We start from the raw sequence: 24754 nt of genomic DNA, 5'->3' as shown, positions 1-24754 counted from the left end.
TTCATTGCAGTGTTAATGTAAGCCTACTTGTGACACTAATGAAGATCATTATTATTCTGTGAAGATTCGAAAAGGAATCAGTGATATAAGCCCCTCCCATTGATAAAGGATCTATGTACAATTTTATGTGCTCTGTAACCAGCAGAGAGGTGTTTACATGATGCAAGAGATGACATTAAAAAGTTGTACAAAAATACAAGAATGGCCAGTTATTAAAAATTTATTCATACATATTTATCTTAAAAACAAAAAAAAGAACTGCAACATCTGTTAATTTGCACAAAGAGTTGGAAAAGTAAGGCAGTCATCCATGGAATGATTCCAGTTCACATAAAACAACTGAAGCAATAGGACATGGTTCAGAACAATGAATATTCACAAGTCAGCACAGTCATACCAATGACATTTCATTCTTCACACTTACTAACTACCATGGATCAATGAAAACCATTCCCAATTATTAGCTCTCCCATGCCCAATATTATCGCAGGCCTGTCTGCCCCTGCCGAATGTTACCCCTCTTCTGCCCCCACTCCCCATGAGTATTACCCCTCCTGGCTCACCAACAGGTGCTACCCTCTCCACTACTGAGCATCACCCCCTCGATCCACCATGGCGTTTCATGCTCCCTGTCCCCCAACCTTCCCAACAGTGTCACCTCCCCTCCATGACCCACCACAGAGTATTACCCCCTTCTTCCCAACCGCATCTTATGCACCCCCACCCTCCCGCCTACCTATTATCCCTCTCCCATCCCTGGTGCGATTTGTTTAACCAGTTACATTGAAGATCCAGGCTGCTTCTTTCGATTTCCTTTCCAATGTACATTAACAAAGCACTTTTAACCAAAAGCAGCTCTCCCCACATACTGTCGAAACCCGACCAATTGAAAACACAAGACACTGAATTAGCAGGCACCAAACTCACAGACTAACCAACCCTTTAAGACTGTAGCTGAATGTGAAAACTGTACATTTATGAATAAAATTCAGTAAAATTATATTTCACATCCTGTGTAACAAACCCAGTGTTGAATCCCTTGGCTTGATTAATGCCATGGATTATCTAATGCACCCCAAATTCTTAGTTAATTTAGTAAGTATCTGAATTCCGTCCTTTGTACTGTTTGGTTGCAGTTACATTTGGTTATTTGGCTCACATTTGGCTGGACCAGGAAATATCTGGTTTTGTTGTGACGCAAAGACCAAAACTCAGTTGTTTTCAAAATGACTACACTGCAAGAATTCTTCCCTACTTCCTATTTGCAATCTGACCAAATTTAATTTAATTTACATTTTCAGTCCCATTTCATTTGGAATTTCACAGGGTAAAACTGAAGGAGGGGAAACCCTAACACAGGCAGCAATCCTGTTCTGGCGATATGGGACTGCTGGTACACCCTTATTATCCACACTCCTCCTTACTCCACCGCTGCTGGTTAATGCTGGTGACCCACCGAAAGGACCAATGGAATCAAGCAGCCCAGGACGAGGGTGCAAACCTCAAGTCGACTAAGTCCCTTCCCACCGGACTCAGCCTTGTGACTGTGGCCAGTGCCTCCCACCTCTGGCAGCACGTGCACAGTGGCTACGTATAGGAAAGTCCCGGCTGAAAACAGCATGGCGATTCCAGTGGCATTCACTTCTGAAAGTGCTTCTTTACTGCTCTACAATAAGACATGGGAGAAGAAAAAACACATTAATTATTCAGCAAATATCTGCTGGGATTGCAATAAACAGTTCAATATTTTGCAATTCTCAAAACTCTATCAAGCATTCAAGCCAGTCAAAGGGAGATTTTGGCTTTCAAATTAGTTGATAAAATTCAGTTCATATTGATGGGATAAAATAGCAAACCATTCTCTCATGTGAAGGGGGATTGGCAGTCTCAAAGAACATTACAGCACAGGAACAGGCCCTTCGGCCCAACAAGCCTGCGCCGATCCAGATTCCTTATTTTTAGACCTATTACTTATTGCCCAAATGATCTATATCTCTCTACTCCCCACCCATTCAGGTGTCCATCAAGATACACTTTAAAACGTTGCTGTCATGCCTGCCTCCACCACCTCCACTGGCAGCACGTTCCAGGCACCCACCACCCTCTGAATGAAAAGCTTTCCCCGTACATCTCCCCTAAAGTGTCCCCCTCTCACTTTGAACCTGTGCCCCTTGTAATTGAGTCTTCCACCCTGGGAAAAAGCTTCTGACTATTCACCCTCTCTATACCACTTTAATTTTGTAGACCTCAATAAGGTCTCCCCTCAGCCTTACTGAAGTCCATGCAGATGCCATTTATTTTACAATTTTTCCAACAAAAACAATCCAAGTTTATTCAATCTCTCAAATAGCTAACACCCTCCAGACCAGGCAACATCCTGGTAAACCTTCTTTGCACTCTCTCCAAAGCATCGACACACTTCTGGCAGTGTGCTGACCAGAACTGCACACAATATTCCAAATGTGGCCTAACGTTTTATACAAACGTACCTTAACTTGCCAACTCTAGTACTCAATGCCCCGGCCGATAAAGACAAACATGCCATATGCCTTCTTGACCACCTTATCCCCCTGCATTGCCACTTTCATGGAACTATGGACCTGAACGCCCAGATCCTTCTGTATGTCAAGGCTCCCAAGGGTTCTGCCACTTACTGTATGATTCACACCTGAATTAGACATTCCAAAATGCATTACCCCTCATTCATCCAGATTGAACTCCATCTGCCATTTCTCTGCCCAACTCTCCAACCGATGTTCTGCTATATTCTCTGACAGTCCACTTCTCTATCTGCAACTCCACCTATCTTACAGTCATCTACAAACTTGCTAATCAGCCCAACTCCGATTCCAATAGAATACCACTAATTACAGATCTCCATTCTGAAAAACTCCCTTCCAGTTACTCTGTCTCCTGTTCTTTATCCATCTAGCTAGCACACCTCGAATCCCATGTGACTTTACCTTTTGTACAAGTCTGCCATGAAGGACCTTGACAAACACCTTACTAAGGTCCATGTAGATGACATCCACAGCCTTTCCCTCATCAATTAATTTTGTCACCTCCTCAAAATCTCTTAGCGAGTTGGTAAGACAGGACCTTCCCCGCACAAAACCATGTTGCCCATCACTTCCTGTCCCTCAGTATCTTCTCCAACAGCTTCCCCAACACTGACGTCAGGCTCACCGGCTGACAATTACCTGGATTATCCCAGCTTCCTTTCTTAAGCAAAGGGACAACATTGGCTATTATCCAGTCCTCTGGAACCGCGTCTGTGGTCAAAGATGATGCAAAGATATCTGTTAATGCCCCAGCTATTCCCTCTCTTGTCTCCCACAGTAACCTGGGATATATCCCATTCTGGCCCAGGTGACCAGTTTACCTTAATGCATTTTAAGATATCCAACACTTTCTCCATCATTATACTGACATGTCCTAGAGTATTCACACACCCATCCCTAACCTCAACATCCGCCATATCCCTCTCCTTGGTGAATACTGATACAAAGTACTCATTAAGGACCTCACTCACTTCCTCTGACTAAACACATAACTTCCCTCCTTTGTCTAAGAGTGGGCCTACTCTTTCCCTAGCTACCCATTTGCTCCTTGTACATGTATAAAAGACCTTGGGGTTTTCCTTGACCCTGTTTGCCAATGACATTTCATGGCCCCTTTTAGCCCTCCTAACTCCCTATTTGAGTTTGTTCCTACTTTCCCTATATTCTTCAAAAGCCTAGTCTGTTTTTAGTTGCCTAGACCTTATGTACGCTTTATTTTCTTTCTGACTAGTCTCACAATTACCCCGGCATCCAAGGTTCCCTAATCCTGCCATTCTGTTCTTCATTCTTGCAGGGACATGCCTGTTATGCATTCCAATCAACTGGTCTTTAAAAGACTCCCACATATCAAATGTGGATTTACCTAACAGCTGCTCCCAATCCACATTCTCCAGCTCCTGTCGAATTCTGTTATAGTCTGCTTTCCCCCAATTTAGAAGCCTCACTCGAGGACGACTCTTATCCTTATCCATGAGTATTCGAAAACTTAAGGAATTATGATCACTATTCTCAAAATGTTCCCCGTCTGAAACTTTGGTCACCTGGCTGCGCTCATTCCCCAATACCAAGTCAGGAAGGTCCCCTGCCTGGTTGGATTATCAACATATGATTTAAAAATCAAAAACCCCGGCCAAACTCAAAACTTTCTCTCTATCCGAACCTCTGGCACGAAGGGAGTCCCAGTCAATATGTGATAATTTAAAATCACCCACCACAACAACATGCTATTTTTACATCTTTCCAGAATCGGACTACATATCTGTTCTTCTGTATCCCGCTGGCTCTTGGGAGACCTATTGTACAACCCCAACATTGTGATTGCACCCTTCCTATTCGCAAGTGCTACCCATAATGCCTCACTACAGGATTTCCCCCCCCCCCCCCCCCCCCCCCCAAGATTCCTCCCTCATCACAGCAGTAATGCAACTCCCCCATCCTTTCTGCGTCTCCCCATCTTGTCTAAACCATTGATATCCCAGAACGTTAAGTTGCCAGTCCTGTCTCTCCTTTAACCATGTCTCCATAATAGCAACAATATCATAATTTCCCACATTAATCCAGGCTCTCAGTTCACCCATCTTCCCTGTTATACTTCCTGTGTTGAAGGGAAGGATACAAGTGAAATGTGGAACTTCTTCAAGGAACAGGTATTACGTGTCTTGGACATGTATGCCCCTGTCAGGCAGGGAAGAGATGGTCAAGTGAGGGAACCATGGTTGACAAGAGAGGTTGAATGTCTTGTTAAAAGGAAGAAGGATACTTATGTAAGGCTGAGGAAACAAGGTTCAGACAGGGCGCTGGAGGGATACAAGATAGCCAGGAGGGAACTGAAGAAAGGGATTAGGAGAGCGAAGAGAGGGCATGAAAAATCTTTGGCGGGTAGGATCAAGGAAAACCCCAAGGCCTTTTATACATACGTGAGAAATATGAGAATGACTAGAGAGTGAGGGTAGGTCCAATCAAGGACAGTAGCGGGAGATTGTGTATTGAGTCTGAAGAGACAGCAGAGATCTTGAACGAGTACTTTTCTTCAGTATTTACAAACGAGAGGGGCCATATTGTTGGAGAGGACAGTGTGAAACAGACTGGTAAGCTCGAGGAGATACTTGTTAGGAAGGAAGATGTGTTGGGCATTTTGAAAAATTTGAGGATAGACAAGTCCCCCAGGCCTGACGGGATATACCCAAGGATTCTATGGAAAGCAAGAGATGAAATTGCCGGGCCGTTGGCAATGATCTTTTCATCCTCGCTGTCAACAGGGATGGTACCAGGGGATTGGAGAGTGGCTAATGTCGTGCCCCTGTTCAAAAAAGGGAATTGGGATAATCCTGGGAATTACAGGCCAATTAGTCTTACTTCGATGGTAGGCAAAGTAATGAAAAGGGTACTGGGGGATAGGATTTCTGAGCATCTGGAAAGACACTGCTTGATTAGGGATAGTCAGCACTGATATGTGAGGGGTAGGTCTTGCCTCACATGTCTTATTGAATTCTTTGAGGAGGTGACCAAGCACATGGATGAAGATAAAACAGTGGATGTAGTGTACATGGATTTTAGTAAGACATTTGATAAGGTTCCCCATGGAAGGCATATGCAGAAAGTAAGGCGGCATGGGATAGTGGGAAATTTGGCCAGTTGGATAACAAACTGGCTGACCGAAAGAAGTCAGAGTGGTGGTAGATGGCAAATATTCATTTTGGAAGGACAAATATGAATGGGGAATACAGGGTTAACGGTAGGGTTCTTGGCAATGTGGAGGAGCAGAGAGATCTTGGGGTCTGTGTTCATAGATCATTTAAGATGCATCTGGACAGATATATGAATGGGCGGGGAACAGAGGGAAGTAGATCCTTGAAAAATAGGTTTAGATAAAGGATCTGGATCGGCACAGGGTGGGAGGGCCGAAGGGCCTGTCCCTGTGCTGTAATTTTCTCTGTTCTTTGTTCACATTCAAAATATTGTCTGGGTTATTCAAACCCTGCACATTTATTCCATCATGTTGAAATTGTGCTGTGCAGCATTAATGAAAAAAAAACCTTCCTCTGCTACTTGAGCAAGGACTAACCAAGATACTTTAAAATAGTAAAAGCGAAGAATTTCCTGCAAATACATAGTGAATGTTTTAAAAGTTTGAACGTAAAAAAATACTTAGCAGGTCAGAGCACATGGATAGAGAAACAGAATTAACGTTTTGAGTTCAATATGACTTCTTCTGTTTTGAAGTTAGAGAGAAACTCCCGATTTGATAGGGCAATTGGGGAGAAACTCCCGATTTGATGGGGCAATTAGAGAGAAACTCCCGATTTGATGGGGAAATCATAGAGAAACTCCCGATTTGATGGGGAAATCATAGAGAAACTCCCGATTTGATGGGGAAATCATAGAGAAACTCCCGATTTGATAAGGTATAGGGTACTTAGAGAGAAACGGTGTCATCTGGTGCCATGTCTTGAGGGTGGGAGCATAACCTTAAAATTTAGAGCCGAGCTGCTCAGGGGTGGCATGGTAGCAGTGGTTAGCACTGTTGCTTTACAGCTCCAGGGTCCCAGGTTCAATTCCCGCCTTGAGTCACTGTCTGTGCAGAGTCTGCATGTTCTGTGTGTCTACATGGGTTTCACCCAGGTGCTCCGGTTTCCTTCCACAAGTCCCGAATGATGTGCCGTTAGGTAATTCTGAATTCTCCCTCCGTGTATCCGAACAGGCACAGAATGTGGCAGCTAGGGGCTTTTCAAAGTAACTTCATTGTAGTGTTAATGTAAGCCTACTTGTGACAATAAAGATTATTAATTAAAGGGATGGCAGAAAGCACTTTTTCCTGCAAAGGATAACACAAATTTCAAAACTCCTTCCACCACTAAAACACTGTTAAGGCTAGGAGACAATCAAAAATTTCAAATGGAGATCATTGGGCAAAGATGTTAACGATATGGAACCAATGCAGGTTAAATGGAGCTAACATATGGATCAGACATGATCTAAGTCAATGGCAAATAAGATTTGAAGGGTCAGGTAGCCTCCGCCTGTTCCTGTGATTAGAAGGGGGTGGGGGGTAGAAACAAGAGTGTCATTTCCGCTTCCTGATTCCACTTCCATCCAATGATTCAGTGTAGAATGAAGTAAACCTGCTAGAATTTTCATCTGGGCACAAACTAACCTGGCAGTCCAGTTCAACAGCGAGGAAGTGCTGCACAAAGGTGGTGTATTTCAGATTAAAAGTTTAACCAATGGCCTAGTTACATGATCAAGTGGACATTAAAGATCCAATAGTATAGTTCACAGCAAGCGGGGGAATTCTCCCAAATGTTCTGGACCAGTCCCCCATCAATTATCACTATCAACAGATTGATCATTTTCTGGCAGTTTGTGGAAATTGCCTCCCAAGTTTGGTTGTACTACAACAGTCTGCAATTCAGAAAGGACCCAATTAGGTGTAAAGTGATTTGAATTTCCTGAGATAGGGCTTAAGGAGCTTGCTCTGGTATCCCTGCTGGAAGGTGCAAGTGTGGCCATTGAGCGAGGGCAAGATTGAGTTTGGCTGTGCTTGCCCTTGGGTTGCTCAACATGAAATCTGGCATGAGTGTGAGGTACCATAGGCCTCCCAGAAACTATTTCAGCAAGGGTTGTGAATGGCCTTAATGGAGTACAGAACATAGGGGAATTATTTCAAGATATTGCCGAGCTCAGTGCTACCAGGGGACAGAATGAGTGAGCAGGCACTGCCAAAGCTCCGAGCATCAATGAAAATGTTATAATACCGATGCAGCTCCTTTGCACCATCAGACCAGTAATCCCTCAAAGTCAGTACTTTAACCTGCATTGGTTCCATACCGTTAACATCTTTGCCCAACGATCTCAGTTTTGAAAGTTGTGATTGTCTCCTAGCCATGACAGTGTTTTAGTGGAAGGAGTTTTGAAATTTGTGTTATCCTTTATGTGAAGAAGTGCTTTCTGACATCCAGTGCTCTTACCATCCTTTCTGATGGTAACCATTCCAAAAATTAAAAACACAAACACAGAAAAATTACAACGTGTTACCATTTCTCTTGCAATGGTTTGATGGCCGAATCTCATGATCAGATGTATAGATCTTTGAAGGTGGCAAGATATCTTGAGAACAGAAACCAAAGTATATGGGATCTTGGACTTGAGAAATAAGCTTGGAATGTAAAATCAGGGAAGTTATACTGAGCCTGTATAAAGCTCTGGTTAGGCCACAACTAGCGTAATGCATCCATTCTGGTCATCACATTCTCGGAATAAGTGAGGGTCTGTGAAAGGGTGTAGAAGTGATTCACCAGAATGGTTACAATGATGATGGATTTTAGATGCTGACTTAGGTTGGAGAAGCTGTGGTTGTTCTCCTTGGAGCACAGGAGATTGAGCAGAAATTTGATTACAGATTATGACAGGGTTACATCAAGTAGACAAAGAAATACTGCTCCCAGTAGTTTGTGGTATAAGGACACTGGGGATACTGACTTGAGGTTCTAAGCAAGAGGTGGAGGGAGGATGAGGAAGAATGGTTTTGCACAGTGAGTGGTAATGAGCTGAAATTCTGCCCAGGAAGGTGTGAAAGTGGAAACAATCAGTTATTTCAAAAGAAAATTGAATAAGCACAAGGGAATAAACTTGCATGACTGTGAAATAGGGCAGGGGAATGGGACTGACTGGATTGCTTTACAGAGATGGCATGGACTCAAAGTATCAAATGGCTGCCTCCTATGCCATTATGACTATGATGTGGAACCCCTCCCTTCTCTTCAATTATATGGCCTGCTCGGAGTTTTATAGAATGATGCAACAATAATGGTTTTAATTAATTAATGCCTGAAAGTATGCTAAAAGCTACATATGTTGTTTGGCTCATGTGGCAGCATCCTTGCCTCTATATCAGAAGTCATGGGCTCAAATGCTCCAGTGTCAGGCTAAAATCTGGCATCTGGTCCAACACTCTCAATTCAGTATGGAGGAAAGCAGAGAGGTCCCATCCCAAGATTAATTATGAAACATAGGCCAGCCCATTCAGGTGGATATTAAAGATCCTATGGCATAATTTAAATATGAGTAAGTGAGTGCTCCTGGTGTCTTGACCAATACCTTCTCAAACGATACCAAACAGCCGATCAATTGATTACAAACATCAATGCTTGCAACCGGTTCCTAGCACAATGGACATGACAGTCATTTTTAAGAAAGCATTGAAGCACTGCAGCAACATGGCAAGTGCTGGATGAACAAACCCATTAACTCGTGTTACTTACCTGACTCAGACCCAGGTAAGTGACCATGGAGAGTAGTGGTGCTGCCAAAGCAAACACTAGTAGGTGTTTCCTGATTCTATTTCTTTCAAGCCCTGCGTGCATGAGGAAAGAAACCAGACCAAAAGCAGCTGGAGCCTAAAAACAGGGACAGAGGAATATACAGATTGAGGTGAATTAAGTAGGTGGTTATTTGTATCACAAGATTCAACAATCTCGAGACATCTCAAAGTGCTTCAAAGTCAATGAGGCAAACTGTGAATGTACACAGCTCTGTATATGTATGATATATATATATATAGAACATAGAACGATACAGCGCAGTACAGGCCCTTCGGCCCTCAATGTTGCACCGACATGGAAAAAAACTAAAGGCCATCTAACCTACACTATGCCCTTATCATCCATATGCTTATCCAATAAACTTTTAAATGCCCTCAATGTTGGCGAGTTCACTACTGTTGCAGGTAGGGCATTCCACGGCCTCACCACTCTTTGCGTAAAAAACCCACCTCTGACCTCTGTCCTATATCTATTACCCTTCAATTTAAGGCTATGTCCCCTCGTGATAGCCACCTCCATCCGCGGGAGAAGGCTCTCGCTGTCCACCCTATCTAACCCTCTGATCATTTTGTATGCCTCTATTAGGTCACCTCTTAACCTTCTTCTCTCTAACGAAAACAACCTCAAGTCCATCAGCCTTTCCTCATAAGATTTTCCCTCCATACCAGGCAACATCCTGGTAAATCTCCTCTGCACCCGTTCCAAAGCTTCTACGTCCTTCCTATAATGGGGCGACCAGAACTGTTCGCAATACTCCAAATGCGGCCGTACTAGAGTTTTGTACAACTGCAACATGACCTCATGGCTCCGGAACTCAATCCCTCTACCAATAAAGGCCATCACACCATAGGCCTTCTTCACAACCCTATCAACCTGGGTGGCAACTTTCAGGGATCTATGTACATGGACACCGAGATCCCTCTGCTCATCCACACTACCAAGAATTTTACCATTAGCCAAATATTCCGCATTCCTGTTATTCTTTCCAAAGTGAATCACCTCACACTTCTCCACATTAAACTCCATTTGCCACCTCTCAGCCCAGCTCTGCAGCTTATCTATGTCCCTCTGTAACCTGCAACATCCTTCCGCACTGTCTACAACTCCACCGACTTTAGTGTCGTCTGCAAATTTACTTACCCATCCTTCTGCTCCCTCCTCTAGGTCATTTATAAAAATGACAAACAGCAACGGCCCCAGAACAGATCCTTGTGGTACGCCACTCGTAACTGAACTCCATTCTGAACATTTCCCATCAACCACCACTCTCTGTCTTCTTTCAACTAGCCAATTTCTGATCCACATCTCTAAATCACCCTCAATCCCCAGCCTCCGTATTTTCTGCAATAGCCGACCGTGGGGAACCTTATCAAACGCTTTACTGAAATCCATATACACCACATCAACTGCTTTACCCTCGTCCACCTGTTCAGTCACCTTCTCAAAGAACTCGATAAGGTTTGTGAGGCATGACCTACCCTTCACAAAACCATGCTGACTATCCCTAATCATATTATTCCTATCTAGATGATTATAAATCGTATCTTTTATAATCCTCTCCAAGACTTTACCCACCACAGATGTTAGGCTCACCGGCCTATAGTTACCGGGGTTATCTCTACTCCCCTTCTTGAACAAAGGGACCACATTTGCTATCCTCCAGTCCTCTGGCACTATTCCTGTAGCCAATGATGACCTAAAAATCAAAGCCAAAGGCTCAGCAATCTCTTCCCTGGCTTCCCAGAGAATCCTAGGATAAATCCCATCAGGCCCCGGGGACTTATCTATTTTCACCTTGTCCAGAATTGCCAACACTTCTTCCCTACTCACCTCAATGCCATCTATTCTAATAGCCTGGGTCTCGGCATTCTCCTCCACAACATTATCTTTTTCCTGAGTGAATACTGACGAAAAGTATTCATTTAGTATCTCGCTTATCTCCTCAGCCTCCACACACAACTTCCCACCACTGTCCTTGACTGGCCCTACTCTTACCCTAGTCATTCTTTTATTCCTGACATACCTATAGAAAGCTTTTGGGTTTTCCTTGATCCTACCTGCCAAAGACTTCTCATGTCCCCTCCTTGCTCGTCTTAGCTCTCTCTTTAGATCCTTCCTCGCTTCCCTGTAACTATCAAGCGCCCCAACTGAAACTTCACGCCTCATCTTCACATAGGCCTCCTTTTTCCTCTTAACAAGAGATTCCACTTCTTTGGTAAACCACGGTTCCCTCACTCTACCCTTTCCTCCCTGTCTGACTGGTACGTACTGATCAAGAACACGCAATAGCTGTCCCTTGAACAAGCTCCACATATCCAGTGTGCCCAACCCTTGCAGCCTACTTCTCCAACCGACACATCCTAAGTCATGTCTAATGGCATCATAATTGCCCTTCCCCCAGCTATAACTCTTGCCCTGCGGGGTATACTTATCCCTTTCCATCACTAATGTAAAGGTCACCGAATTGTGGTCACTGTCTCCAAAGTGTTCACTTACCTCCAGATCTAACACCTGGCCTGGTTCATTACCCAAAACCAAATCCAAAGTGGCCTCACCTTTGTTGGCCTGTCAACATATTGTGTCAGAAAACCCTCCTGCACACATTGTACAAAGAACGACCCATCCAATGTACTCGAACTATATCTTTTCCAGTCAATATTAGGAAAGTTAAAGTCTCCCATAACAACTACCCTGTTACTTTCGCTCTTTTCCAGAATCATCTTCGCCATCCTTTCCTCTACATCTCTAGAACTATTAGGTGGCCTATAGAAAACTCCCAGCAGGGTGACCTCTCCTTTCCTGTTTCTAACCTCAGCCCATACTACCTCGGAAGAAGAGTCCCCATCTTGCACCCTTTCTGCCACCGTAATACTGTCCTTGACTAGCAGCGCCACACCTCCCCCTCTTTTGCCCCCTTCTCTGACTTTACTAAAGCACCTAAACCCCGGAACCTGCAACAACCATTCCTGTCCCTGCTCTATCCATGTCTCTGAAATGGCCACAACATCGAAGTCCCAGGTACCAACCCATGCTGCCAGTTCCCCTACCTTATTTCGTATACTCCTGGCATTGAAATAGACACACTTCAAACCACCTACCTGAACACTGCCGCTTTCCTGCGAAGTCAAATCTGTGCTCCTGACCTCTCTACTCTCAATCTCTCGCACCCCAAAACTACAATCCAGGTTCCCATGCCCCTGCTGAATTAGTTTAAAACCACCCCAAAGAGTACTAACAAATCTCCCCCCCAGGATATTGGTGCCCCTTAGGTTCAGATGTAGACCATCCTGTCTATAGAGGTCCCACCTTCCCCAGAAAGAGCCCCAGTTATCCAGAAATCTGAATCCCACCCGCCTGCACCATCCCTGTAGCCACGTGTTTAATTGCTCTCTCTCCCTATTCCTCGTCTCACTATCACGTGGCACGGGCAACAACCCAGAGATAACAACTCTGTTTGTTCTCGCTCTGAGCTTCCATCCTAGCTCCCTAAAGGCCTGCCTGACATCCTTGTCCCCTTTCCTACCTATGTCGTTAGTGCCAATGTGGACTACGACTTGGGGCTGCTCCCCCTCCCCCTTAAGGACCCGAAAAACACGATCCGAGACATCACTTACCCTTGCACCTGGGAGGCAACATACCAAACGCGAGTCTCTCTCGCTCCCACAAAATCTCCTATCTGTGCCCCTGACTATTGAGTCCCCAATTACTAATGCTCTGCTCCTCTCCCCCCTTCCCTTCTGAGCAACAGGGACAGACTCCGTGCTAGAGTTCCGCACCCCATAGCTTACTCCTGGTAAGTCGTCCCCCCCACAAGTATCCAAAACGGTATACTTGTTACTCAGGGGAACGACCGCAGGGGGTCCCTGCACTGTCTGCTTCTTCCCAGTCCCTCTTACAGTTACCCATCTATCTCCAGTCTTTGGTGTAACTACTTCCCTGAAGCTCCTATCTATGACCACCTCTGCCTCCCGAATGATCCGAAGTTCATCCAACTCCAGCTCCAGTACCATAACTCGGTCTTGTAGGAGCTGGAGCTGGCTGCACTTCCTGCAGGTAAAATCAGCAGGGACACTAACAGCATCCCTCACCTCAAACATCCTGCAGGAGGAACATTGCACTACCGTCCCTGCCATCCCACTTAATTTCAACCAAGTTCTGGTAAACAAATATAAAACAAATAAAAAAAATAATAATATAATATAGCACTTACCTGCTCACCCCAATGGGTCTTATTATTAGGTTAGAGGAGGAGGGCGGGTGGGAGACACTACACGTGTAGTGTCTCGGGTATCCTCTCCTATATATATATATATATATATATATATATATATATATATCGGCCAGACCAGGTAAGGATGGCAGATGCCCTTCCCCCAAGATTTATTTAACGGAATTCAAATTCACAAACTACCTTGATTGGATTGGTACTGATATTTCCAGATTATTAGTCTCAGCCTCTGCTAGGTCCAGAAACAAGCCGCGACACTATTGTCCAGACCAGGCCACTTATTAACCTGTCAACTACACAGCTGCACAAATTTCTAAAGGCCGGGGGGGGGGGGGGGGGGGGGGGGGGGGGGGGGAATTTCCAATTAAACCCAATCACTGATCTTAAACCCCAAAACGTGAAGCACATTACAAAAAATTAGGAAATTCAAGATTTAGATACTTACTTTGTGCAACATTATAGCTACAAATACAATCAACTGTACACTTGTTTGTGATGTGGAAGCTGCTGCACCCAATGCAATGCCATCCGCTGCAAGGGAAAATAATCGATGAGGCTGAGTAGTGTGGGGAATACAGAAATAAAATGCACTGCTTTAAAGCCAATAAAATCCACACAATGAACAAAACTGAACTGAAAATGGTTGTTGTAACTAATAATGATAATAATCTTTATTAGTGTCACAAGTAGGCTTACTGCACTGCAATGAGGTTACTGTGAAAAGCCCCTAGTCACCACACTCTGGCACCTGGTCGGGTACACGGAGGGAAAATTCAGAATGTCCAAATTACCTAACAGCACATCTCTTGGGACTTGTAGGAGGAAACCTGAGCACCGGAGGAAACCCACGCAGACACGGTGACCCAAACTGGGAATAGAGACTGGGTTCTTGGCGCTGTGAAGCAGCAGTGCTAACCACTGATACTGTGCCGCCAGCTCAGTAACTAACACCAGCTCGATTAAAAAACAGACTACAGAATTGGAAAGCTACACTGATTTTGATAGATCATAAATCTTGATTAAAGAGGCTGTGCGGTCAACCTGGTAAGTATATAGGACAATGCATAGAATAGTTCAGAACTGTGACAGGCAGGAAGGGGAAACAAAGACACAAACTACTGCCAACATTTGTTGTTCCACAATTCCAACTCAGAGAAAAAGGAAAACACAACCTGTAACAAAGCAGCCGGAACTTTGTTTTAAACATCACGCATTATAGGCACAAGTTAGGTTGTGGATTTGATCCAGCCAACTGGATCAGACACAGCTAGTGGATCAATTTGAGATTGCATATCACAGTGATCACACTGAGATACAACAGGAAAAGCCAGAAAAAAAGGAGCAGAAATCAAGGCAGAAAGAGAACGGCTCAGTTGATACAACTCAAGTATGGGGGATGCAAACAGGCATTTTAAAAATTAAAGCAGGGTATTTACTCGAGGCAGTATATCAGAAATGCAGGTAGCGCTGATGAATCATAGTTTAAGTCTGTAGAAATTATTCTGACAACATATAAAACATTTATTTATTATTACAATCACCACTTAACACTTGTGGTGCTGATTTTCAGTTAATCCATGAAAACATTTAAATTTGAACTCGTTAATTTTGAATATTGAAAAATCACTAACCACGCCAACAGGATTCCCAGCGGTTGCCTGTAACATTTGAAAATATTTGCAGGGTCAAGAAAAAGTGCAGGGGAATGGGACTAATTGGACAGCTCTTTCCAAGAGCTAGCACAGGCAGGATGGACTGAATAGCTTGCATCGATGCTGTATGAAACCATGATTCATTTAATTGTGGCATAAAGAACACTAAGCTCAGTCTCTCCTGAACTGATTGGCGCAAGGGGAGAGGGGGTTGTGGGGGGCATGGCATGGGGGAGGGTCAGGGCTTCCAAAGGAAAAATTATCTGTGCCCCCCCCCCCCACTCTGCAAATGGAACTGTACAACAAAATCTTTCTGCAAGCAGTTCTATTATATTGAACCTAAAAAGCTACAAGAAAACTCTTCAAAGTCATAATGTTGTGAGACAGAGATGGAATTGCACAAGAAATAATAGACCCCTGGTGGTCAACATGAGAAATAATCAAAATCAAAACCACTGCAGCATCAAGCGACAGTTACAAAGCGGTGGCGGGGGTCTTCACTCAATAGAGTGCACTATTACCTTAACTTTGAAAAATATTTGTATTTTACACTATACTTTGCTCAGGTAATTGTACATGGGGGACTGCAAATGGTTTGGAATATTCTGGTTCACATTTACTTGGAATGGGTCACACGTCAGCAGTCTGAACAATGAGACAAGCTACTGAAAAGAGCACCAGCGTTCTGGGATCGCACCATCAGCTGCTTATATTGAAACCCTGGCTTGTATTTTGCTCACAGTGGGAGGAGCACTGAAGTGGTGCTGTTAAAGCTGTCACACAACGTGATGTAGGGTTACCTGCTGCATGGACCACCAGTCCAAGCGTGGTGGTGATCTTGGTATTTGCTGTTCTTGCACCTTCAGGATCTGAAAGATACATTAGATACAAAATAAACCCTGCAGAGAACTCCTACAAATGTAACAGCAGTATCAGTCATTCTGGAACAATATCTTTATAAATGGTCCATTTTGTTGGTTCTTGTATGTCCCTTCACTTGTTTGGATATCTGTGGTCAAGCCAGTTGTAGCTGACTACCAGTGAATAAAATAGGTCTCATCGAATGATTTTATTTACTCCAATACCTCACGCCAAGGCATGCTGCTGTCCTTGTTATACCGCTAGTGTCCACCCTCTTGACCAAGTCTAGGTTAGTCACCAAGGTGAATAATATATTTATTTAGATGAGAAAGGATGGGAGGAGGCTTGAGTGAATCACGAACACGAGCACAGGCTGGATGGCCAAAAGGCCAGTTTGTGGGCTGTATATCCTATGTGCTTAATCATAGGATTCTGAGAGTTAGCACAGAGTCAGCATTGTTGCTTTAGGATCCCAGATGAAAACCCAATTATTTGCAATTTGTAAAAGTGTGAGAAAAAGTGACTGCACCACAGGAGTGATAATACTGACCAATAGGTATCTTTTATGTTAAAACAAACTTTAATTGAATCACAAAATTAACCAGAAATAGATTACAGTTAACAGTTCTTAAATCAAAGAAGGAATACAAAATGTCCTAAATCTGCCACTAAGTACTCCAATTGAGCAAACCAACATAGTTCAAATACCACTTATAAATAAAGTTACCAATCAGGTTTTACTTGCTTTTCTCTGTGCAGTGTCCTTGGAGAGAACCTTTCAGGGGCAAAGTAAAAACCCTTATTGTCAGACTAAATTCCTATGGCAAACTGAAACTACAGGCAGACCTGGCTCCTCCACTTAATTACATCATTTGTACCCAAAACATAAGGCACTCTTCAGTCTCCTCCCACAAAATATCCCATGACCTGTTTAGCCAGGACCAAATACAATATCCCTCAAATTATCTGCACTCCAGGGACCTCTAAACCAAAACAAATATTCCATTAGCCAGCTATCTGTAAAATAGTTTAATGAATTACTTCATCTCGTGTGGCACAGTTCTGAATTTTCTTTTGTGTAAAGGCACTACCATAAATTCTGGTGATTTGGGGAAAAAAAGTCAGTTCTAATTTCGGGATTTTCCTAACTAGCAGAAAAGCTTTGAAGTCATCTCACAGGTTTACAGGCTGGAGCAAGATTGGTGGATGGATGGTTCATACTTCATGTCTCAATAAGGGTGTGTCAATATATAGCTTCAATCTGTGATTTTGGAAGAAAGTTATTCTCACTGCTAGTATTTCCCAGATGTTCGTTGTGCGTAAAGAAAGGAAATGATGTTTCAGTTATCAAGACCCTTGGTTAGAACCCATCTAGAGTAGCTTGTTCAGTTCTGGGCATCAAACCTCAAGAAGGATTATATAGGTCTTGGAGGGCATGCAGTGCAGATTCACTAGATTGATTAGAATGATACCAGGGGTTTATAAAGTTAAGCTACGAGGATGGTTTTGCATGAACCGAGTTAGTATTCTTTAAGATTATCACAGAATTTACAGTGCAGAAGGAGCCCATTTGGCCCATCAAGTCTGCACTGGCTCTTGGAAAGAGCACCCTAATTAAGCCCACTTCTCCACCCTATCTCTGTAACCCAGTAACCCCAGCTAATCTTTTTGGACACTTAAGGGTAATTTATCATGACCAATCTACCTAACCTGGACGTCTTTGGCCTATGGGAGGAAACCGGAGGACCTGGGAGGAAACCCACGCAGACACGGGGAGAACGTGCAACTTCGAACAGAGAGTGACCCAAGCCGGGAATCGAACCTGGGACCCTAGAGCTGTGAAGCAACTGCGCTACCATGCTGCCCCATTGGAAGATTATGGAGTGACTTAAACAAGATGTTTAAACCAATAAAACAATTTAACAGGGTAGCTACAAAGAAACTATATCCTCTTTTGGTTGAACACAAACCAATCTCAAAATTAGAGCCAGGTCATTCAAGAATGAAATCGGGAAATACTTTTTCCACACAAAGAGGAAAAGAAAGGCAAGTAAAAGGAATGGAGATGCAGAATGTCCTATTCCTGTTCCCATATAGAAAACAAAACCTGCTTGGAATCAGATGGGACTACAACTCTTTCTGAATGTCCAGGTCATTGATATATTTTGAAGTTTGCACACAGAACTCAGATGATACTAGGATAGTATCAGACATGGACTGGTGAAATGGGCAGACACGAGATGAAATTCTAACTCCAGAGTATCATAAAGTGATTTATATTGGCAGGAAGAATTGAGGATAATATAAACTAGATATTGCAATTTTAAAGAAGGTGCAGAAATGGAGAACTTGGGTGCATGTATGCAAATTTTAAAGTGGCAGGACAAGTTGAGATGATTATTAAAAAGTCAAACCGAATCATTGGCTTTGTAAATAAAGGCAGAATACAAAGCAAGGAAGTTATTAAACACTGATCAATCCTGGTAAAATAGTGGCTCCAATTCTGGGCACCATGATTAAGAAAGGATGTCAAAGTCTTGAGGGTGAAGAGGAGATTTACGACAACTGTACCAAAGATGAATGAGTTTAACTACTGGACGAACTGGAGTCGTTCTCCTTCGAACAAAGAACATAGAATATAGAACAGTACAGCACAGAACAGGCCCTTCGGCCCTCGATGTTGTGCCAAACAATGATCACCCTACTCAAACCCACATATCCACCCTATACCCGTAACCCGAACACCCCCCACCCCCATTAACCTTACTTTTAAGGACACTACGGGCAATTTAGCATGGCCAATCCACCTAACCCGCACATCTTTAGACTGTGGGAGGAAACCGGAGCACCCGGAGGAAACCCACGCACACACGGGGAGGACGTGCAGACTCCGCACAGACAGTGACTCAGCCGGGAACCGAACCTGGGACCCTGGAGCTGTGAAGCATTTATGCTAACCACCATGCTACCCATTATGAAGGTTATGAAGAGATTTGACAGAGATGTTCAGAAACATTAAAGATTTTTCTACCTTTGGTGGTAGAAAGCTTGAAAGCCAGAAGTCACAGATTTAATGTAATTGACAAAAGCAGAATCAAGATGAGGAGAAATTGTATTTTACATTGAGTTGTCATAAACTGGAATGCATTGCCTTGAAGGATGGTGGAAACGTATTCAGTGCTAACTTTCAAAGGGGAATTAGATGAAAACTTGTGAAGAGGAAAATAAAAGTCGCACAGCTTTAATGAAAAACAGGGTAATGGAATAACTGGTTAGTTCTTTCAAAGAGCTGGCACATTAAGATGGGCTGATTGGGTTTTTTTATGCTGTATGATACTATGACATGTTTCTTCTCTTCACACCATCCTCAGACTAAAGAGGAAATGAAGGAAGTCTGTATTAAAATGAGAGTTTATCTGGTGCAGTACTTCCATTCTATCTGTCTAATTATTGTACAAAATGAACTGGATTTTAGCCAAGCATCACAGCAGTCAGTAGGAATCGTCAGGTACAGGAACAATAAGGTCTCAGGTGAAGAGAGGTCACATTTGATAGGTGGCCATCCATATACTTCTGAAGCAGCAACTTTTCATTCCCAATCATAAGCTGGCACTGCCTTGCTTCTGCACTCTGCCTCTATTTACAAAGCCATGATGTGGAGATGCCGGCGTTGGACTGGGGTGAGCACAGTAAGAAGTCTTACAACACCAGGTTAAAGTCCAACAGGTTTGTTTCAAACACGAGCTTTCGGAGCACGGCTCCTTCTTCAGGTGAAGAAGGAGCCGTGCTCCGAAAGCTCGTGTTTGAAACAAACCTGTTGGACTTTAACCTGGTGTTGTAAGACTTCTTACTCTATTTACAAAGCCAATGATCCGGTTTGCCCGTCGAATATCTCAACCTGTCCTGCCACATTAAAATGTGTATACACCCCCCAAAGTATTCATGCACATCCTTTAAATTTGCATCACCTAGTTTATAATGCCCTCCTTATTCTTCCTACTGTTGGAGGGCATTTTGTGAAACTGGACTACGATATAAATTATAGGTAGCTCTGTAACTACATTTGTGCTCCTATATTACTTTTGAATAGTTCTGATGAGACAAAAGGCACTCATTGGCTTAGATGCCTGTTTAGAAGAGGCAATTTGTTGAAATAGATAGTGTATACACAATGCTTGTTAATATCAGAAAGGATACAAAATGGCTGTTAACTATTTTAGTAATACTAAAGTCACAAAATGGCTGAACTAGCCACTTTCCTTTAAATTAAGTTTCAAACTGTGTAAACTACTTCATGAGAACCTAGGGAGTATTTCAACAGCCGCTGATAACAGCTTCCCAGAACAAGAAATGCTATATGTCCTTGATAAGATCAAGGACCCCAGTTGCAGACAGGACATCATTATGTTAGTTTTGAATGACTTCTGTATGAAGTTAGGGACGGGTAAAACAACACCCACTTTAACCATATATGTGATAACTGGGATGCCAGGAAAATTGATTGACTGCAGGTAATGAAGTGTGACGCGAATATAGTTGATTGATTGCATGTAAATGAGAGTACAACTAATTCCACCCCTTGAATCTGTATATTAACCAGTGTGAACCTTAGCTCCATTGAGAAAAGGTGCTGTCAAAGGCTGCAGAGTCTCGGGCCTTTCCTCCCAGAATTCTGATATAATAAACACTTTTTTTCTTACTTATACTCAGGCCTTTGTGTGAATATTTTCACCTCTAACACTACCAATGTAAATCATAATACAAACAAGCCTTCAGTTGTTCAGCTCAGATTAAAAATCAGCAGTCACCCGAAGACCTGTGCTTCCTTACCTAGACCGATCATCAATTGTTTGGTTGGCTTCAGACAGGTTGTAAGAGCAAACCTCTGAACCAACAATTCAGAAGCATAAATACCCATTCCGTACAGCCCAGTTATACTAAAGATATTTCACATTCGTTCACCATGATCGGTGACAGTGGTTTCAGTTCACCGGGTCTCAGCATTATTTAAACCTAGCCACTGAGATTTTAACTGCCTCTTACCGTCACTGGAGTGCATATGAGAACTGCCTATTTGGTCGACCAGGAGCATAAAAACAAATCCAAGGACCAGCGAAACACCAATATAGGCATGTAAAGCAATGTGCTTGTGATCATGCTCAGTCTCTGCAGATTGTCCGGTCTTTAATGGATCCTCCACCTTTTCTGCTACATCTCCATGAGGGTGTTTATCTGAAGAAGAGGAAAAATAGATCAATTTAATTACATCTTTTAATGGATGGGGACAGAGTGAGCAAGAGCCTTTCTTTACCACATGAGCTGGAATGTTCAAATCCTTCTTGGATTCAGGGACCCCACAGGTCACTCTCCATTCAAGCACATTTAAAACTCCACAAATCTTCAATAGCATCAATTGATCAACTAGGATTGCCACCCCCACCCCAACCATTTAGTAATCCTGAGCTCCGCAGAGGCAACTGCGAGCTAATATTTTCGGTTGTTGTCCTTCTAATACAAGCATTTGACCTGACCACAATGTCATCCTGTCTGCCGATGGGAGGAACTCCAAACTTCTGCCAGTGCACAAATCTTTCTCCAATTCTCAGCAGCCGCATTATCATCCTTCATCATCATAACCATATTATGGTTCGGAATGCACAGTCTGAAAAGGTGGTGAAAGCAGTCAAGAGCAACATTCAAAAGGGAATTGGATCAGCACTTGTAAAGGGAAAAATTGCAAGGTTAAATAGTGGAGGAGAGTTTGACTACTTTAATAGCTGTTTCAAAGAGCCACCGTAGGCACAATGGCTTGAATGATCTCTTTTTGCAGTCCAAGATTATACAATTTTCATACAAAAGTATTGAACAATAAAAACATAAGTCATATTTTCAATGCAACAGAAACCAGTTTAGTCAATAACACCTTAGTCCATATATAATTTCCCTTCCTGAAGCATTGTGGGTGTACTATACCAGATGGATTGCAGCAGTTCAAGGCAGCAGCTCACACCACCGCCAGGGCCATGAGGGATGGCAACAAATTATGGCCTTGCCAGTTATGCTCATGTTCCATGAAAGATTAAACAAAAACATGACCGATATAACAGGCAGTGCAACATGAAAAACACCTGCAGACAATTCAATGGCAATAGAGGAGTTTCAACAGTCTTGATAAAGACAGTTGTTTCATTCTGATTGACTTTTCACGTGCCTTACCTGGCAACTTTGCTGCACTTTCTTAGATTTGTAATTTTGATCTGTAAACCAAAACAATGCAAGAGAGAAGTCTCCCATAGCTTAGTTATTAAATAAGCTCCATTGTTTCATTTCAGAACATAAAGTGTAATTGGTTAGTTAGGTAAAGGGTTGGGTGTATTAAGGAACCAAAGGGAAATCTTGATATGGAGGCAGAAGACTAAAGTATTGAATGTGCATTTTGCATCTGTCTTCATAAAACATACATGATCTTGTGAAGGTTAAATTAAAAATGAGGGAAGGTATAGAAGTAACAGATGGCACCATAGAATTCACAAAAGGAGGTCATTCGGCCCATTGAGACTGCACTGGCCCTCTGAAAGAGTACTTCACCCAAGCTCACTCTTCCGTCCTATCCCATTAACACCTTAATCTAACCAACATCTTTTGAGGTGGTTCCTGGATGGGATGGAGTTTCCCAAGATGGGGTGGGGGTTTTTTTGGGGGGGGGGGGGTTGGGTTGGCGCGGATGCAGGGCATGAAGGTCCCAATTGGGCTGCGGGAGGTGATGGATGGCATGGGGACAGTGCGGGCAGGGAAGGCTCTGGATTCAGACGGGTTCCCAGTGGAATTTTATAAAATGTTTAGGGTGGAGCGAGGGAGCATAATGGGGCGAGGGAGCATAATGGGGCGAGGGAGTATAATGAGGCGAGGGAGAAGGGGAACCTCCCCCTACTTCGTCGCAGACTTCTATCCCCCGATTCACAAAAAGGATAAGACCCCGGTGCAGTGTGGGTCATACTGCCCGATATCGTTGCTGAATGTTGAATGGGGCTTGTTTAGCACAGTGGGCTAAACAAGCTGGCTTGTAATGCACAGCAAGGCCAGCAGCCAAGACCAATTCCCATACCGGCCTCCCTCAACTGACGCCAGAATGTGACGACTAGGGGCTTTTCACAGTAACTTCATTGAAGCCTACTTGCAACAATAAGCGATTAGTATTAGTCGATGCCAAGTTACTAGCGAAGGTGCTTGCATCGTGGATTGAAGACTGTGTCCTGGGGTTGATTGGAGAGGATCAGACAGAGTTTGTGAAAGGAAGACAGTTGTCGGCAAATGTCATAGGGTGAAGTAGTGGTGGCAATGGACTCAGAGAAGGCTTTTGATTGGGTGGCGTATTTGGTGTTGCGAAGGTTAGGATTGGGGTTTGTGGTTTGGGTTCAGTTGCTGTAAAAAGGTGCCAGTGGCAAATGGGCGAGTGAACGAGTGAGTCAGCTCTCTCCGCTGCTTTTTGCCTTGGCGATAAAACTGGCAATGCATCTTTGGGCGTCGAGGGATTGGTTTGGGGGGTGGGGGGTTGAATATGGGAAATAATGAAGTGTTCCCGATCAATGCTAGGGGGCAGGAAAGGAGGTCGGGGATCTGCCATTTAAGGTGATGGGCAAGAACTTAAGCACCTCGGTATCCAGGTGGCATAGAGCTGAGCCCAGCTGCATAGATTGAATTGGCCTAATTGGTGTAGCGGAGGAAGGCAGATTTTAGGCGGTGGGACGTTTTGCCGTTGTCGTTGACAGGGCTGGTGCGGACAGTTAAAATGACGATGCTGCCTAGGTTTCTGTTTGTGTTTCAGAACCTCCCCATCTTTGTCTCCAAGTAGTTTTTCACTAAGTTAATGGACTGATCTCAGGGTCTGTGTGGGCGGGGAAGACCCTGTGAGTGCAACAGGCTTTTCTGGAGGGTGTTGCCCAATTAGATTAATTATTGGGCTCCAAACATTGCAATAGTGAGGTAATGGGCCATGGAGGAGGAGTCAGTTTGGGGTTGGGCGGAGGCGGCATAGTGTAGGGGGGGGCGTGCTGAGGGCTTTGTTGTTGGCACCTTTGCTGCTCTCACCGGCCAGGTATTCCAGTGGTGGTGTCGGCTCAGAGGGTGTGGGGACAGTGTCGGCAGCACTTGGGATCAGAGGGTATGCCGTTTGTGGTTTGTGGCGGCGAGACTGGATGCGAGGTTCCGGGGTAGCAGCAGGCAGCGTTCACTACTCCAGGGACTTGTTTATAGGGGGCAAATTTCAGGGCAGGAGGAGTTGGAGGAATTGTTTGAGTTGCCCAAGGGGAATGGGTTCCGGTATCTGCAGGTTCGGGATTTTGAGAGAGCAGTACAGTTTTTCCCAGGGTTGTCGCCTCCAGTACTGCAAGATAAGCTTCTGTCAGAGGATGAAATAGGGGAGGGGAATGTTTGGATATTTACAAGGAATGGATGAAGAGGGATGGCGCCGTGGTGGAGGATGTTAAGTGCAAATGGGAGGAGGAGTTGAGAGAAAAGCTGGGGGCTGGACATGGGCTGAGGCTTTGCAGAGGGTGAAAGCGTCCTCATCTTGTGCGAGGTTAAGCCTCATCCAGTTTAAAGTGCTGCATCGGGCCCACATGATGGTGCCGA

General features: G+C 43.8%; 1 protein-coding gene across 1 annotated transcript in view; it reads right to left on the bottom strand.

Moving 5' to 3' along the window:
• Positions 1–202: 202 nt before the first annotated feature.
• Positions 203–24754, bottom strand: part of slc39a9 (solute carrier family 39 member 9) — a 65455-nt gene continuing 40903 nt past the window's right edge. Inside the window, exons 3-7 of the mRNA XM_038782267.1 lie at positions 21167–21355; positions 16063–16131; positions 14056–14141; positions 9323–9457; positions 203–1666 (exon numbers count right to left, since the gene is read on the bottom strand). Of these exons, the coding sequence (XP_038638195.1) occupies positions 1439–1666; positions 9323–9457; positions 14056–14141; positions 16063–16131; positions 21167–21355 (707 nt within the window). The 3' untranslated portion in view covers positions 203–1438. The remainder of the gene's footprint in view (positions 1667–9322; positions 9458–14055; positions 14142–16062; positions 16132–21166; positions 21356–24754) is intronic.

Source organism: Scyliorhinus canicula, chromosome 2 (assembly GCF_902713615.1).
Source record: "Scyliorhinus canicula chromosome 2, sScyCan1.1, whole genome shotgun sequence".
NCBI classification, from domain to species: domain Eukaryota; kingdom Metazoa; phylum Chordata; class Chondrichthyes; order Carcharhiniformes; family Scyliorhinidae; genus Scyliorhinus; species Scyliorhinus canicula.
The sequence above is the reverse complement of the archived record's forward strand: the minus strand, read 5'-3'. Positions and strand labels throughout refer to the sequence as shown.